Genomic DNA, 18,280 nt, shown 5'->3' with positions numbered 1-18,280 from the left:
TCTTCTTTCTCTAATTGCTTTAGGTTTAAAGTCAGGCCATTTATTTGAGACGTTTCTTGTTTCTTGAGATAGGATTGTATTGCTATAAACTTCCCTCTTAGAACTGTTTTTGCTGCATCCCATAGGTTTTGGGTTGTCGTGTCTCCATTGTCATTTGTTTCTAGGTATTTTTTGATTTCCTCTTTGATTTCTTCAGTGATCACTTGGTTATTAAGTAGTGTATTGTTTAGCCTCCATGTGTTTGTATTTTTTACAGTTTTTTTCCTGTAATTGATATCTAGTCTCATAGCGTTGTGGTTGGAAAAGATACTTCATATGATTTCAATTTTCTTAAATTTACCAAGGCTTGATTTGTGACCCAAGATATGATCTATCCTGGAGAATGTTCCATGAGCACTTGAGAAGAAAGTGTATTCTGTTGGTTTTGGATGGAATGTCCTATAAATATCAAGTAAGTCCATCTCATTTAATGTGTCATTTAAAGCTTGTGTTTCCTTATTTATTTTCATTTGGATGAAATGGTGAAAGTGGGGTGTTAAAGTCCCCTAATATGATTGTGTTCCTGTCAATTTCCCCTTTTATGGCTGTTAGCATTTGCCTTATAAATTGTGGTGCTCCTATGTTGGGTGCATAAATATTTACAATTGTTATATCTTCTTCTTGGATTGATTGATCCCTTGGTCATTATGTAGTGTCCTTTGTCTCCTGTAATAGTCTTTATTTTAAAGTTTATTATGTCTGATATGAGAATTGCTACTCCAGCTTTCTCTTGATTTCCGTTTACATGGGATATCTTTTTCCATCCCCTCACTTTCAGTCTGTATGTGTCCCTAGGTCTGAAGTGGGTTTCTTGTAGACAGCATATATACGGGTCTTGTTTTTGTATCCATTCAGCCAGTCTATGTCTTTTGGTTGGAGCATTTATCCATTTACATTCAAGGTAGTTATTCATATGTATGTTCCTATTACCATTTTCTTAATTGTTTTGGGTTTGTTATTGTAGGTCTTTTCCTTCTCTTGTGTTTCCTGCCTCGAGAAGTTCCTTTAGCATTTGTTCTAAAGCTGGTTTCATGGTGCTGAGTTCTCTTAGCTTTTGCTTGTCTGTAAAGGTTTTAATTTCTCCGTTGAATCTGAATGAGATCCTTGCTGGGTAGAGTAATCTTGGTTGTAGATTCTTCCCTTTTATCACTTTAAGTATGTCCTGCCACTCCATTCTGGCTTGCAGAGTTTCTGCTGAAAGATCAGTTGTTAACCTTATGAGGATTCCTTTGTATGTTATTTGTTGCTTTTCCCTTGCTGCTTTTAATATTTTTCCTTTGTATTTAATTTTTGATAGTTTGATTAATATGTGTCTTGGTGTGTTTCTCCTTAGATTTATCCTGTATGGGACTCTCTGTGCTTCCTGGACTTGATTGTCTATTTCCTTTTGCATATTAGGGAAGTTTTCAACTATAATCTCTTCAAATGTTTTCTCAGTCCCTTTTCTTTTCTCTTCTTCTTCTGGGACCCCTATAATTTGAATGTTGGTGTGTTTAAGGTTGTCCCAGAGGTCTCTGAGACTGTCCTCAATTGTTTTCATTCTTTTTTCTTTATTCTGCTCTGTGGTAGTTATTTCCACTATTTTATCTTCTAGGTCACTTATCCATTCTTTTGCCTCAGTTATTCTGCTATTGATTCCTCCCAGGGAATTTTTAATTTCATTTATTGTGTTGTTCATCATTGTTTGTTTGCTCTTTAGTTTTTCTAGGTCCTTGTTAAACGTTTCTTGTATTTCTTCCATTCTATTTCCAAGATTTTGGATCATCTTTACTACCATTATTCTGAATTCTTTTTCAGGTAGGTGACCTATTTCCTCTTCATTTGTTTGGTCTGGTGGGTTCTTACCCTGCTCCTTCATCTGGTGTGTATTTCTCTGTCTTCTCATTTTGCTTAACTTCCTGTGTTTGGGGTGTCCTTTTCACAGGCTGCAGGTTCGTAGTTCCTGTTGTTTTTGGTGTCTTCCCCCAGTGGGTAAGGTGGGTTCAGTGTGTTGTGTAGGCTTTCTGGTGGAGGGAACTGATGCCTGTGTTCTGGTGGATGAGACTGGATCTTGTATTTCTGGTGGGCAGGACCGCCTCCGGTGACGTGTTTTGGGGGGTCTGTGAATTTATTATGATTTTAGGCAGCCTCTCTGCTAATGGGCTGGGTTGTGTTTGGCATAGGGTGTCCAGCACTGGAGCTTGCTGGTTGTTGTGTGGAGCTGGGTCTTAGCGTTGAGATGGAGATCTCTGGGAGAGCTTTTGCTGTTTGGTATTACATGGGGCTGGGAGGTCTCTGGTGGACCAATGTCCTGAACTTGGCTCTCCCACCTCAGAGGCTCAGGCCTGACACCTGGCTGGAGCACCAAGACCCTGTCAGCCACTTGGCCAGGTACGTGGGGAGTTTCCTGCCTTTGGGGAAGTCTGAGGTCTTCTGCCAGCATTCAGTAGGTGTTCTGTAGGAGTTGTTCCACGTGTAGATGTATTTATGATGTATTTGTGGGAAGGAAGGTGATCTCCACATCTTACTCCTCCACCATCTTGAAGGTCCCCTCCTGTTTTTATCTTTAAAGTTTAAGTCAATAAAACCCCGCTAATAAAAGCATCCTGTCTGTCCCTCCACATTTATTTCCTCACCAAACAGAGCAAATGATTGAAATGCTTGTACTACTTTGGCACCCAAAATGGTGAAAATTCAGTATTCAATATGTAAGTTGGAAACACCCTAAAATGAAATCCATTCGGTCAGTCCACCTAACACAAATAAAATAGTGGTGTTGGGAAAGTTGGACAGCTACATGTAAATCAATGAAATTAGAACACACCCTCAAACCATCCACAAAAATAAACTGAAAATGGCTTAAAGAGTTGAACATAAAACATGACACCATAAAACTCCTAGAAGAGAGCATAGGCAAAATATTCTCTGACATAAATTGTACCAATGTTTTCTTAGGTCAGTCTCCCAGGGCAATAGAAATGAAAACAAAAATAAACAAATGGGACCTAATCAAAAGTACCAGCTTTTAAAAAAAAAAAAAAAAAAAAAAAAAAAAAAGTACCAGCTTTTGCACAGCAAAGGAAACCATAAAAACAACAACGAAAACAAGAACGAAAAGACAACCTATGGAATTAGAGAAAATATTTGCAAATGATGCAACAGACAAGGGCTTAATCTCCAAGATATACAAACAGCTCATACAACTCAACAACAGAAAAACAACCCAATTGAAAAATGGGCAGAAGACCTTAATAGACATTTCTCCAAAGAAGACATGCAGATGGCCAGTAGACACATGAAAAGATGCACACCATCACTAATTATTAGAGAAATGGAAATCAAAACTGCAATGACCACCTCACACCAGTCAGAATGGCCATCATTAAAAAGTCCACACATAACAAATGCTAGAGAGAGTGTGGAGAAAAGAGAACACTCCTACACTATTGGTGGGAATGTAAGCTGGTGCAGCCACTATGGAAAACAGTGTGGAGGTTCCTCAGAAAACTAAAAATAGAATTACCATATGATCCAGCAATCCCACTCCTGGGCATATACCCAGACAAAACTATAATTCAAAAAGGTACATGCACCCCAACGTTCACAGAAGCACTATTCACAATAGCCAAAACATGAAAACAACCAAAATGTCCATTGACAGATGAATGGATAAAGAAGATGTGGTACATATATACAATGGAATACTACTCAGCCATAAAAAAGGGGGAGGGAAGGATTGGGAGTTTGGGATTAGCAGATGTAAACTATTATATATGGGATGGATAAACAACAAGGTCCTACTGTATAACACAGGGAACTATATTTAATATCCTGTGATAAACCATAATGGAAAAGAATGTTGAAAAAAAGAATGTATGTGTACAACTGAGTCACTTTGCTGTACAGCAGAGATCGGCACAGCATTGTAAGTCAACTATACTTCAATCAAAAAAAATAATAAAATTTTAAAGAAAACAAAAAAAATAGGTTTCTATCATCTAAGAACCATCAAGATAAAACCTACCAAATTACTAGTAGGGGATGATTTTTAACAGCACAAGGTGACATGAGAAATGGCAGGAGAATATGCATCACTGGACAAGCCCCTGCCGGGATACACAGCTGGAAAAATGCAAACACATACCTTCAAAAAATCCTTGGTAAGAAAGCAACAAGGTTATATTGCTACAGAAAAGTTTATTTCTTATATTTGCTCACTTACTTCTTGATGCATTTGAAACTAGTGAGCAATTAATTAGTTCAAAGGAGCAAGAGGCTCCAATATACTGTTTCCAACATCTCATGAGCTTATGCAACTGGGTGCCTTATCTGATCCACTCTTCCTGGATGCCCTCTTGCCCTGATTCTCACCTCTAACTAGTAAGGTATCAAGGGTGGAAGCCAGACTGCCTGGCTCTGAATCCCGGCTTACTTACTGGGTTAAGCTTGGATAAGTTTCTTAACCTCTTTTGCCTCAGTTTCTCCATCTATAAAATGGGAATAAAGTAGCACGTATTTCACAGAGCTGGCTAAAATGCTTAGAATTGTGCCTGGCACCTAATAAGCACTATAAATTTTGATATTATTTTTCTTGGACACATGTTTATGTAGTATATATTAAGTTTATATTTGCAGGTGTTCTTCATTACCATGTTCAAACTTAAAGCATTAATGTGAGTGACCCTGGGGAGTACCAGTTGTTTATATAAATTTGTAAGAAAAGTGCCAAGTATCCAGCAGATATGCAAAGAATACAAACAGACAATTCACATAAGACGCAACACAATTAAACAGATATGGGGAAAGGTTCATTTCAATAGCAATCAAAGAAGTATAAATTAAAACCAAGGAATCTTTTTGTTCCCATTAAATTAGCGAAGTATTTAAGAATATAACTCCTATTACCAACAAGGTTATGATTTAAAATAGGCCTGTTTATGTTACTGGTAACAGTGTAAATGGATATTACCCTTTTAGTAAAGAAAATGGCTTTATGTATCAAAAGTCATGAAAACGTTCATACTCTTTGATCCAGTTTCATATGATTTCTGATGGCAATAAAATCAAAGAAAGAAAAAAAGTAAATATGTACAGTTAGCACTTTTTGTAAAAGTAAAGTACTGAAAACAATTTAAATATTCAACAATGGGGCATAAAGTATAATGATACATCATAATGTAGTCGATAAAAGTATAATTATAAAACCATGTAGGAGCATGAAAAACATGAAATGTTAAATGAAAGACCACAACAAAAATGTCATCAACACTATGATTACCACTGGAAAAAAACATTTATACAATTAGACAAAGACTGGAAGGAAACAGAGACAGTAAATAAATATATATATATATACTTGGTTGAGGGAATATGGGAAACCATTTTATTTCCTTTACTGATATAAATGTTGTTTATACCATATAAATAGGTACAACTTCACTATTTCTTTTGCCCACCTGCCCCTGAATTCTCACTAAATGAATTCCCTGTGACCTGGGGGTGGGGACAAAGGGAAACTTCTGTCCCCTTGGTATGTACCACTCTGCTAGTCAGCCACATCCTCCTGTACTGTGACCTGTGATGGGAGAGACCATGCTTGGTGGGAGGTCCACGCACTTTCAGGAGGGTGAAAGCTGCTCTGTGCCAATGCCTCCTAAACTTAGCAGAGTATAAGAAGATCAAGGACACTCGTCTGAGACCTGCCTTGGGGACTGTGACCACAGCCATCCAAAGAGGCATTCTTCAGACAGCCTAACCCAATGGCGTCAGGTACAGCAGTTTAAGTGATTTCACACGAACTCTTAGGGCAAGTAGTGGCAAGGTAAGGGATAACATCTCCAAGGGTAACGATTTTCCAAGCATTTCTCCATGGCCCTGTGTAAGAAGCCTAGATCCAGCTAAGACCAGCCCTGCTGGAAGGAGAAGCAAGCTTATGCTAAGGGCTACATTTTCATTCCAAGACCACTTCAACCGGAGATTGAGTTTGCCACCCAGATGTTTTGCTAGGCTTCATCCCCATCTCCCCCAAGGGCGTATTCCTTTAAGAAGGGGTAAGCACACGGGTGGCTTAATGTTTGTTATTAAATTGCATTTTCCGTGGGGTGGGGGGTGGGTGGGAGCAGAATCAATTCATTCACAGCTCTTTTATTTTCGTTCTCACTGCCTCGGGCCAGTAGTTCCAATGAAAAAGCAGGGGGAGAGGGAAGGGAAGGCAGGTTAGAAGGTTGGGAGGGGGTGGATTTGATCATTCGGCTACCGGAACACCACCAATGAAAGGAGGCATCACTCTGGAACAAGGTCTTTTAATTGCTGAGGGTTTACCCAGCACAGTGAAAGCCTGGCAGGTGGCCTCTAGACACAGATCAGCCACGAGTACTGGAAGGGAGGTAATCACGAACATCTCTGGAAAAATGGGAGAGGAAGGGGGTGGCAATTGCTGGGATGTGTTCTCCATACTATTCATAAAAGGAGAATAAAAGGATTTTCAACTTCTTCCTTTGAAATCTTATGTAGCCTCTCACTGGAGAAAGAATGGATATGAATAAATTTTTAAAAATCATTCAGCAATTCCTGACTCTGGAGGCAAAATGGTAGCCGGGGGAGATTGCCAGGGTTAAGTTTGGCCCTGCCACTTTGTGTGACCCCTCGATACCTTACTTTATCTGCAAAGTGGGAGTGACCCGCCTGATAGAGACACGGAGGCATATGCCTGGCTCTTAGGAGATGTTAGCTCTTGTTATTATTTCAGCCAGAACAATGAAGTGGTTAAGGGTTTAGACTCCAGAGCCGGACTCTTCACTTACTGACTGTGCAAGCTTGGGCAAGTTACTTAATCCCTATGTGCCTCAGTTTCCTCGGGGGTAAGTGAATACCTACCTACGAGGGTGTGCTAGTATTTGGAGAGCACTTGAAACAGTGCCTGCTGCAAATTAAGTGCTGTCTGTTAAGTAAATAAATTTTATAATTACTATTCCTACTACCTGGGTGTTCAACACTAGGACAAGGGCGGAAGAAAGAAACAGCAGACAGACCAGTGTCAGCTTTAAGAACAAACCCAGAATAAACTCTGTAGAAACTCCAGCTTTGAGTGTGTTAGTTCTGATGAAGCAATCAACTTTTGATTCAACGTAGGAGCAGGGCCTCCCCTGGGGCCCTCCGCGCTGTGGACAGTGTCCCCTGGGTGGCCACATCTGTCAGGGCCCACCATACTATGTGTGCTGGCCAACAGGCCCCGTGAGAGCGGACAGAGGGGAGACGGTCATAGGTTGCCCGGTCCTAAAAAGGCTGCTGCAGAAAGAAGTGCCCAGCACCGCCAGGTAGGCTGACAAAGGGAGTCCCACACACCCCCTCTGTGGGCTGTGCGTCTCAGTCACGCTGGCCACTGTGGTCAACTCTCGGGCTGTCCTACAGCTGGACGAGGGTGCCCTGCACCTGTGGGCTGCACTGCTTTCAGGAATGCTTTCTTTGGAGGGACACCTGCTTCGCTGGACGGCGGAACAGATGGCCCGAGCCTCTTGGATCCCGGGGCTTCCAGCCCCGAGGCCGGACCAGCATCTGCAGACTGCGGGTCTGGTGCAGCCCCTTCCCACAAGAGCCCAGCCGCAGACCCACCAGCCATCTGCTCCGGTGCAGACCTTTGTGCCCCTCAGAATGTTCGGCTAATTAAAGCGATTACGGGGGGCGCACACAGGGCTATTCTTTCCCAGCAGAGGTTGCTGAACTGATCTCAGCAGCCTTAAGCAGATTTTTTTTTTTTTTTTTTTGTAAAAGGGAAAGTCTTGCAAGCCCAGAGAGAAGAGAAATTTATTAAAGCAACAAAGCTCCCCCAGCACACTGAGCCATGGTGTCCATTTTACAAGAGCAGCACACTTAAGTAAGCACAGGAAGTCTCTGCAGAAAAACAGGATCCGTTTAGGAGATACTTGTGATGGAAACCTTAGGACTTTTAAAACACAGCATCTATTGCATAGTTAACTAACAATCCTAAATACTGATAAAGCCCGTGCTCTGGGCAGGGAAGCTAAGTGCACCCAGCAAGGCTGGCTACTGTTTCTGCAGGGACACGCTTCTTAGGACTTCATCTCCACCTCTCCCGCACCTGAAGGAAGGCAAAGGGGTGATGAAAGGGCACCTGACAGCCCCGCTCCCAATCTCTCTATTCTGAACCCAGGGACAAGCTGCTCAGTTGCAGGGCTGTCATGACTAGAATGCAAATCAGTTCCTTTATCTTTAAAAGCAGTTAAAAGCTACAAGTATGTGTTGGGGATAACAAGAATCAATGTATGACTTTTAAATGCACACACATTTAGATGAGTCCCGCTACAGTGCCAAACAGCCTTCAGTACTGCCAGTGTGAAGAAATGCTGAATTTAAAGAAATCTGAGCCTTAAGCCTCTTCTACCAAGGTTGGGGACTGGTTTTGTTTCACTGGATTTTAAAGTCCACTGGATTTTAAAGTCCTTAAAGGAAAGGGATTCTTTCATACATCTGCTTGTGGTATCCTGCTTATCAGAGTTGCTCTCCACAGATAGTGAATACTGCTCTCCTACTTGAAAAATATTTAATGATATAGTTGGAAAATGTTACTATTATCATTAAAATTAACTTGTTAACTTTTGACGTGTTGTCTATTTTCTTTTCTAGTTGGAAAATAAATATTAGAAATTGTTGACCTGCAAAGAGGTGAGAATGAGGGCTTAGACTCCAAGGGAACTTCCTCTGGGGCCAAGTCAGGAGGACTTAGCAGGACAGCAAAGGCTGAAAGTCTGAAAGCTGAATCTGTGTTAGAATGAAAACATCTTATTAGCTTTGAAGGGGCTTCTTTATATCACTTTCAAGTGATTTATAGTTGCATCTTGAATGAGTGTTTCATCTCTGAGAATAGCCAGAGATGATCTAATAATACTCAAGAAATATAAAGGGAAACACTGGAATTCCATTAATAAAAAACCTATCCTGATGATGTCATATTATTTGATGGAAACGAATGGCATCAGTAATGAAATTGCTTCCTTTGTCAAGGACTAGAACAAACAATGTAACGGGCGAGTAATTGGAAAATAGGTGCATTTCAACTACAAAAGCTCTTAGAAAAACTTCTCTCAGTCATTAAGAAGTTTGCGCCAGAATGAAATATTTACTGTATACAATGTAAATGAATAATTTATGAAGTTCAGCCGCGAAGTTATGCATATATGAAAATGGAAATAAGGGGGACACAAGTCAGTTTCGCACTTCTGGAAGAAGATTGATTTTATGGAGGGCAGTAAAATCAGTTTGGGGGTTCTTTGTGTTCCTGTTTTTGTTTTTAAATAACCACCACTCATCCTCCTACCCTCACAGTCCGACACAAGGGCTTGATTTGCTTGTCCATTCTCTGCTGAATGAAGCAATTGGCTTTAACTTTTCTCTCAGGTCCTCACTTAAACTGCATGGTTTTGGCTTACACTACTATTGTCTACAGTTGAAGAAATCATTGTTTAAAGCCTCTGGCTCTTGATAAGAATCTTACTAGACCCAATTTATTCCCTGTGGAGGAAAACAGTTAACAAGGTGTCCCCTGTTTTGAACAAGGGCAGAAAGCAAAGTGGCCCTGCCCCAATTGTATTAATTGTCAACCTTTCCTACCATGTCTGAGTAATACAGAATAAAACCAAGAATTAGTTTTGTTTTTGTCCCCAACTTCCAGCTACCCTTAGAAGAAACCCTTATAAAATTCAAGGTCAGTTCAGTAGCCACTGCATATATGCATATATGGGGGGCGGGAATATATACTCTTCAGAATCTAAAAACTCCAGAATGTGCCCTTTGTTAGTCTGGATTAATTCAGAATAGAATGTCTAACTGAATTGCCTTGAGTGAAAATGATCCCACAAACAAAGAAAAATCACCACTTTCCTTTCAATACCACCCCAGATGAAGGGTCAGACTCCCAAGGGATCCATCTGCCAGGTAAACACAGTAAATTGGAAGGTGAATGCACATTTCAGCCAGACAGTGGAACCCACCTGTCACTTGTGAACTAGCACATTTTGCTTCGGGGTTTCTAAATGAAATTCTGAAATACACATATTAGTGCTGAAAATTTAGCAAGATTATAGTGGTCTTTCCCTGTGGAAAGGCTTTATGACCTTGTAAAGCAAACTTGGTAGGGGAGACACACTTAATAGTTATGTTAGATATTTTCTGGTTCATCAGGAAAGAAACTGACTGAATAAAGCTGGGGGGAGGGGAGGGTGGAGATGATTAAAATGTTTACAATTTATGTTAGGGCTTTAACATGCAGACTGAAACAAAAGTCGAACACAACCACCTAACAAGGTTAAGACTTATATATTCTATTCAGCGGATGAGGCCAAAGCGTGAAGCACTTGCGATCCCACAGTCACAACATGGGTTCTCACCCAAGCCATCACAATGGTGCACCATGAATGGTCATGGGGGGAGTTCCAAACTGCTGTAACTGAAGAAGACTGGATCTTCACATGGAACTTACATTAAAAATTTAGGTGCTTGAAAGCAATCTCTACAATAGCATCACTCTTACTTGCCTGCATTTCTGTTTTCTTGGATGAGACGGAAATGGTGGAGTTACAAGTAGACTACAGAGAATCATGACTACTGAGAATTACCTATAAATTTATTGTACGTGGGCTTCCCTGGCGGCACAGTGGTTAAGAATCTGCCTGACAATGCAGGGACATGGGTTCGAGCCCTGGTCCGGGAAGATCCCACATGCCGCGGAGCAACTAAGCCCATGTGCCACAACTACTGAGCCTGCGCTCTAGAGCTCGCAAGCCACAACTACTGAGCCCACGTGCCACAACTACTGAAGCCCGGGAGCCTAGAGCCCATGCTCTGCAACAAGAGAAGCCACCGCAATGAGAAGCCCATGCACCGCAACGAAGAGTAGCCCCTGCTCGCCACAACTAGAGAAAGCCCGTGCACAGCAACGAAGGCCCAACACAGCCCAAAATAAAATAAATAAATAAAAATTTGTTGTACATGTGGGAGAAGGCCTTCCAAACAAGGATGCATAAAGAACATCGTGAACCACTAGTCCAGGAGCCTAGGAATGAAATGTCCACTCTTAGCAATTCCCCAACTCTTGAACAACCCCAGAGGGAAGCAGGGAAGGGATTACTCTTTTATCCCTTCAGATGACTGTCTGCTCACATATCCCTACAGGATGAGTTCCTAGAAGGAAGCGAGCCACCTTGAGGACAGCTTGTATAGGTGGCTTGTGACACCATTCCATTGCACTGCACCCCTCCCAAGTCCTCGGATACATGAGATAATTACTTGATTCATCTTAGGGCTGAAATTAGTCTCCTGTTGGGTAGCAACAGCCAGACTTCTCCATAGACCTTCTGACAACAGATTCAGGTCCTTTGGTCTTCAGGAAAAATGAGGCCTGTCTGAGGACAGGAGAAACTGCAGTCTCAGGGCAAGCTAGAAACCCCTAAGCCAGGACCCAGGAGTCAAAAGAAACCCACAATCAAACCAAGAAGGCTTGTCTCCAGCTCCCCATCTCATGTCATGGGAGACCCAGCCCCCTCCCACCTTCAATACTGCCAAGCAGCACTGAGATGAGGTATGAGTCCTTGATAACAAACACACCCAAGGAAGAAATTCTTTTTTTTCTTTTTTTTTTTTGTGGTACGCGGGCCTATCACTGTTGTGGCCTCTCCCGTTGCAGAGCACAGGCTCCAGACGCACAGGCTCAGCGGCCACGGCTCACGGCCCAGCCGCTCCGCGGTATGTGGGATCTTCCCGGACCGGGGCACGAACCCGTGTCCTCTGCATCGGCAGGCGGACTCTCAACCACTGCGCCACCAGGGAAGCCCAAGGAAGAAATTCTTAACACCCACGGGCAGGAGACAAATGGGCCTGAAGCAACCAAAAGGGAGAAAAAAAGCCAGAAGTACAATAAAGAACTCCTGATAGGTTCTGAACTCCTTGTAAGTTAAGAACAAATAAATCCCACAGTTCATTGAGAATCTTGCTCTCCTCATCTTCCCCACCTGAGGGCTACTCTAGAATAGGGAAGATGACCTGGCACTCCGCTGAGCCCTAGACAGCTTCTGTAGAAGGGAGGAGGGTTTCTAGAGCAAGGCCATGCTGCCCAGAGCATGAACTGTGTTGGCCAACTGAGTGGCCCTCAACTGCTGAGGCCGTTGCAGAAACTGGCCAGGAAACAGGAGCGCTATCTTGACATAACAGGATGCAACAAGACCGACGCTGAAGAAACTATGCCACAGCCCGTGAGGGCAGCGCATGTGACCCATGGCCATGGTTACTGCATGAAGCTGGGGCTGGCCCTTCTTACTGCCAAGAGGAACATCAAAAACATCACACGTGATTCTATTAACTTTGTAAAGTGATGAATCAACTTGAAAACTGACAGGCTCCATTCAGCCAGCAAAACACTTCATTTTTAGGCAAGAAAGCAGCTGGATGAACTTTGGTTTGAGTCCACATTCAGCAATTTAAAAAAAAGGGGGGAGGTAAAAATGTGTTATGTGACTCTACTATAGGCTTTCTGGTTGGGATATAACAGACTCTCAAAGTCAAGTCAGTAGAGTCCTTGGGGAGAGCAGACACAGAGATAAATGACTCTACAGCACTCTATTTGCTCTCTATTGGTGGTGGGTCGTTACATTAAAGCTTCTGTGTATAGTGTCAAAAGGTCACAGCTGGGCCTCCCTGGTGGCGCAGTGGTTGAGAGTCCGCCTGCCGATGCAGGGAACATGGGTTCGTGTCCCGGTCCGGGAAGATCCCACATGCCGCGGAGCGGCTGGGCCCGTGAGCCATGGCCGCTGAGCCTGCACGTCCGGAGCCTGTGCTCTGCAACGGGAGAGGCCACAACAGTGAGAGGCCCACGTACCGGAAAAAAAAAAAAAAAAAAAAGGTCACACCTAAGAGGTTTCTGGAGGAGTTAGGAAAGCTGAAGTTCATTGGGGGTGAAATGATTCTCCCAACATACCCTTTCACTAAGACAAAAGCAGCAAGATTTTGCCCAGACTCAGGCCTCAACCCTTCATTTTATTTACACATAAAACCAAAGCCTCACTTTTTAAACAGTAAATCTCCCTAGAAATCAGTAAATAAGATTAATTAAGGATATAAGAAATACCCTGCCAGCAACAAAATCAGCTCTGCCCAAGAAGATTTCTGAGTATCCCCAGGTGGTAACTAGAAACTCTCTTTTCAAAAAAACGAGCAACCATTTAATTTGTGAGCACCAAGTAACAGTGCCTCAGGTATTGAAAATAGTTGGAGAAAGGAGATACTAGACTTAAAGGTGTTTTCTGTATAAGAAAAGCTTCCCCCGTAAAGTGTTGAGACCTATTTTAACCATTTTTTCACAGAGAAATGTCTCAGATACATTCCACACTATTTAGGGTTATGAAACAGATTTAATGTTATAAAATGATACCCTTCCTGACAGCAAGATATTATGACCACTGCAATAACTGAAGTATGCAAATTACGTGCCTACCTGAAATAGTACATATAACACTTTTGTGCATGTGAGTCTATATGTTTTACTGGGGAAAGGGCCCTATCTAAATTCCCAAAGGGACCCAAGAAAGGGTCTAAAACTGACTGAACCAAGATCGGAAGTAGCCTCTGCCCCAGACCCATTGGTCCCCAGTGCTGTGATGTTCTAGGCAATGTTTTCCTTTTTGCTTCTCATGGTCTTTCTGTTTTCAGCTGTCACTTCTCACCCGCACTACTCACACCATTTTTGTGGTTTCTGTCTCCCTTCTCCCCTCTAGCTGCTTTTCTTCCTCTCTTCTCACTCACATTTCTGCCAGTGCTCCTTTACTTCTATTGTGAGGATAGGTATCACTGGATTTTTAAAAAAAAAGGTGATCTGATCAGCAGACCAGTCCTGTGTCTTCTAAATCGCAGTACTTGTGGTTGTTTTCATTTCTGCTCAATACTTGAGCCCTTTCCAGTTACCTTTGAGTTTGTGGGGTTTGTAGGTATCTTCGGGTTTGTGAAGATGCCAGATATCTGACTGCTGGGGACATTACTGGAGCAAGCTTCTTGTAGATTTCAGCAAGCTGAACATGGACTTGAGACAGCAACAAACACTCATTCCCCCCCATCAACCTACGATCTACAGACTACTTTAAGAAACTGGAGGCACTTTGTCTCCTTCCCAGCTTATAGGAGCGTGTGAAGTACCTGTATCCCCAGTCTAAGCTGGGATTTACAAGAAATATTTAGAGCTTGCTCAGCATGGCACTTTCAATCATGTTCTATAAATGGTATGCTGGTAAATGAGCCGTAAAGAAACAAGAAAATGTCACTGCTTCTCCTTAATTGGTAGATTATAGCACCGTGTCAAATGGAAAGAAGGGAGATGAGGGAGGCAGGGTAATCTCTGACTGCTGGGGAGCCAGACATGCCAGGTGGGACAGAACCACTAAGAACCCTGGTAACTGCCGGGCACTGGGACAAGGATGAAGTTGCAGAGCTGCTTTGTCCCACCACAGAAGACAAGATGCTGGCTCTTGAAATGCCTAACCACACTGCCTCCATTTCTTACCTGTCACGGCGGCTGTCTTATAGTCTGCGGGGAAGGAGTTGGTTAGCTTTTTACATAACTAAAAATAACAGTGCTGTGGAGGAGAGAGATATTCCCAAGAAGAGCTAGAAGTGGCAGACCTCAGATAGTATAAAAATAACTGAATTCAAAAATGTATAAACATAAAGCATGCACAGAAAGGTCAGCTCTCCAAAAGTTGAAACAGATGAAACGTATGAACAACAGAAAAAGTAGTCACATATATCCAAAAGGCAAGTAATAAGATCAGCAAGTAGTTGAAAAAAATGGCTGAGAAAAGCCATAAACCCCTCAGTTCTCCTGTCTCTGCAGCACTGTGATGTGGCTATCTATGGCTATCCACACCTGTGATCCAGAAGGATATGCCTGTCCAATTTCTTACCTCACCGCGGTCACTGGATGGGATGTGTGAAGGCCTTGCTTCTTCATCGAGTGGCTCAATCACTGTCACCTCTGCAAATTCCTCCACGGATCCTTGAAACTCAGGTAAGGACCTTCGTCCGTAACGCTTCCCACCTCTAACATATTTGGGCTGAGCTTCGAGAGTGCAGTCTGGGCAAGGAGACAAGAGTTGAGGCCACATTACATGACAATCTCAGCCCCTATCTGACACACAGCCTTCGGACACAGCCTCTTATACCAGCCCCAAAATAAACCACCACCGTTTGCCAGTTGCGGTGGATGTGGGCGTATATGAGCCAGTAAGTCAGATGCAGAGCACAGCTTCTAATTCCGAATGATTTATAGCACCCCGAGTATATCTCAGCATGTGGTGGGAGAGATGAGGAGCCAGCAGTGAGGGATTTGTTTAAAACTAGGGAATTAAGATCAGGACAAAGCAAGCGGTCATATGTGTTCTTCTGTTTATTAAGCTCTGTTCTGCAGACAGAGGGAACAGGAGAGGGAGGGATCATACTACCAGAGACACGTTGGAAAATGATGATAAAAAGAACACCTTATCAGCACTGTGAAGTTAGCATTCACACCAGTTAGTCTGGAACACACCCCTCCAGGACCTTAGTGAGTCCTTTGTTAACCATCTCACTTTCTGATCCATCAGACAAGCAGGAAGACAGAACAAAGAAACTGACACAGTGGATCCTAATCAATTAATGACAGCTCACTGTTCATATGAAACTTGTCATCAAGATCTCATTATAAAATTAAAAGCTGTGGAATAAAATAGCAAACGCAAAACTGCATTAAGAAAATAATATATTATGTTCTTTTCTCTTCATGAGCTTCGTGTTGTACAAAATAAAAGGAATGTGTATAAGGGGAAAGTCATCTCTTGACCCTGAAGGACTTCAGCGTTCATCAGAACATGTCTCAGGTTCAGCCTTCACCACCACCACCACCATCACCACCACCACCACCACCACCACCATCACCACCACCATCACCGCCACCACCGCCACCACCACCATCACCACCAAAATCACCAGCACCAGCACCAGCACCAGCACCACCACCGCCACCACCACCATCACCACCATCACCGCCACCACCACCACCACCATCACCACCACCGCCATCATCACCACCACCATCACCACCGAAATCACCATCACCACCATCACCACCACCATCACCACCATCACCACCACCACCACCATCACCACCACCATCATCACCACCACCATCACCACCAAAATCACCAGCACCAGCACCACCACCACCACCACCGCCATCATCACCACCACCATCACCACCAAAATCACCATCACCACCATCACCACCACCATTACCATCATCACCACCACCACCACCACAATCACCATCACCACCACCACAATCATCACCACCACCACCACCACCACCACCACCACACCACCACCACCATCAGCAGCACCACCACCATCACCACCAACATCACCACCACTGCCATCATCACCACCACCAAAATCACCAGCACCACCATCACCACCACCATCACCATCATCACCACCACCACAATCACCATCACCACCACCACAATCATCATCACCACCATCACCACCACCACCACCATCAGCACCACCACCACCATACCACCACCACCACCATCAGCACCACCACCATCACCACCATCACCACCACCACCACCACCATCACCACCACCATCACCACCACCACCACCACATACTAACCTTTCTCTACAATGGTAGCTTTAGAGCAATAAAATAAATACTTCACTCATTAGAAATGTCAGCTTAGAGACACACTTTTTTTAGCACCTTGAACAGAATTAGGAGAACAAAGTATTCCATTAAAATATAAAACTGGCAATGCTTTGATTTCAGTTCTTATCACCCACATGGACATGCTGTCTCTCTGGAGAACATAATATGTGTTCTGTTTGAACATGACAGTCTTAACAAGGTATGTCTGAACTCAGACATGTAGATTTTTAGATGAGGGCTGTACACAGATCATCAAAACAAGGGTAACTGATTAGATAAGAACTAAAAGAACAAAACCCTTCCTTTATCACCACTGAAACCATGTTAGGGGGTAGCTATTACTCTGTAGTCTCCCTGGGGAGACTGGTGATCCTGCGTGACTAACTCTGTCCTCCCCGCTCCCATGCCCTTCCTCTGGGATAAGCTTAGGTTTCACAATTGTGGTCAGAAACATCCTGAAAATGCTCGGCAAAGCTCAGAGTGAAGTATTTATGCTTGCTCTATAATTTCCAGCAATATTTATATCCAGAGTCCCAGCCAAGTCATTTTATTAGGTCGAGCGATTCTCTTACAGGAAGTGTTCAAGCATACAAAAGTTATATTGAAAGTCGCATGCATATTTGAAGGTACCTTTTATCAGAAGACAGTGTGTCAGCTTGTGAGCGTTCAGGAGCGGCCCAGACACCCGAGCTACTTGTTGGCAGCTGACACCCACAGATGCTAGTCAGATAAAAGGCAATGTAGAACCATCCTTAATTTATTACATATTCTTAAATTTTAGTGGCAGACAACAAGATACACCATTAGTGATGATGGGGGTTTGGAAAAGATTAAAGGGAAAATGTATAACGTCAGAAAATGGAACGTGGGATTTTCCCGGTATGAGAACATAAGTCATGGTCTGGGGAAGGAAGTGGCAGAGGAACTCTGAATGCATGCCCCACTTTTTCAGAGGAAAAAAAGCAGTGGGGAAAAGCCACAGTCTTAAAACAAACAAACAAACAAAAAAACCCACAACCCACTGTGATTTAATCCAAAATCCACCTGTGGATGAAATATTTACTACTAAATGTTTCATGCTGTGTAGGGAGCAGTGGTAGATTTGAAATAGCTCTTTTTCTAAGCAATGAAAGATAACAGACTGTGAAACATTAGGGATCCTGTGGAGTTTTGGTTTATTTATACACTTACTTATTTTTGCATTGCCAGGAACTTTAAATTAATTCTTAAAACTCGAAGTTAATATCTTTCACAGAATGTACATATATCACAAAGTCAATTTCTAGAGAAATCTATTAAAATGTAGAATCTTTTTGAATAAAGATATTAGCACAAAGGAAAAATGGGGCATTAAAGTTTCCTCGTAAGAAATTTCACAAAACTTCCATACAATAAAGAATTACACTAATCACACCGATTACAAATAGTTATATTTTAGACTTGAACACACTCCTACAGCCTTCTTTTATTTAGAGCATCAGCCTCTTTGTATTTACAAGATAAGAAGGGGAAGAAAGGCATT

At 42.7% G+C, this 18,280-nt stretch overlaps 1 protein-coding gene across 2 annotated transcripts in view; it reads right to left on the bottom strand.

Annotated features, from left to right (window-relative positions):
• Positions 1 to 18,280, bottom strand: part of NIN (ninein) — a 94,353-nt gene that overhangs the window by 55,829 nt on the left and 20,244 nt on the right. For both annotated transcript variants that reach the window (XM_065872978.1, XM_065872979.1), the window contains exon 3: positions 14,979 to 15,148. In XM_065872978.1, the coding sequence (XP_065729050.1) occupies positions 14,979 to 15,148 (170 nt within the window). The remainder of the gene's footprint in view (positions 1 to 14,978; positions 15,149 to 18,280) is intronic.

Source organism: Phocoena phocoena, chromosome 2, assembly GCF_963924675.1.
Source record: "Phocoena phocoena chromosome 2, mPhoPho1.1, whole genome shotgun sequence".
NCBI classification, from domain to species: Eukaryota; Metazoa; Chordata; class Mammalia; order Artiodactyla; family Phocoenidae; genus Phocoena; species Phocoena phocoena.
The sequence above is the reverse complement of the archived record's forward strand: the minus strand, read 5'-3'. Positions and strand labels throughout refer to the sequence as shown.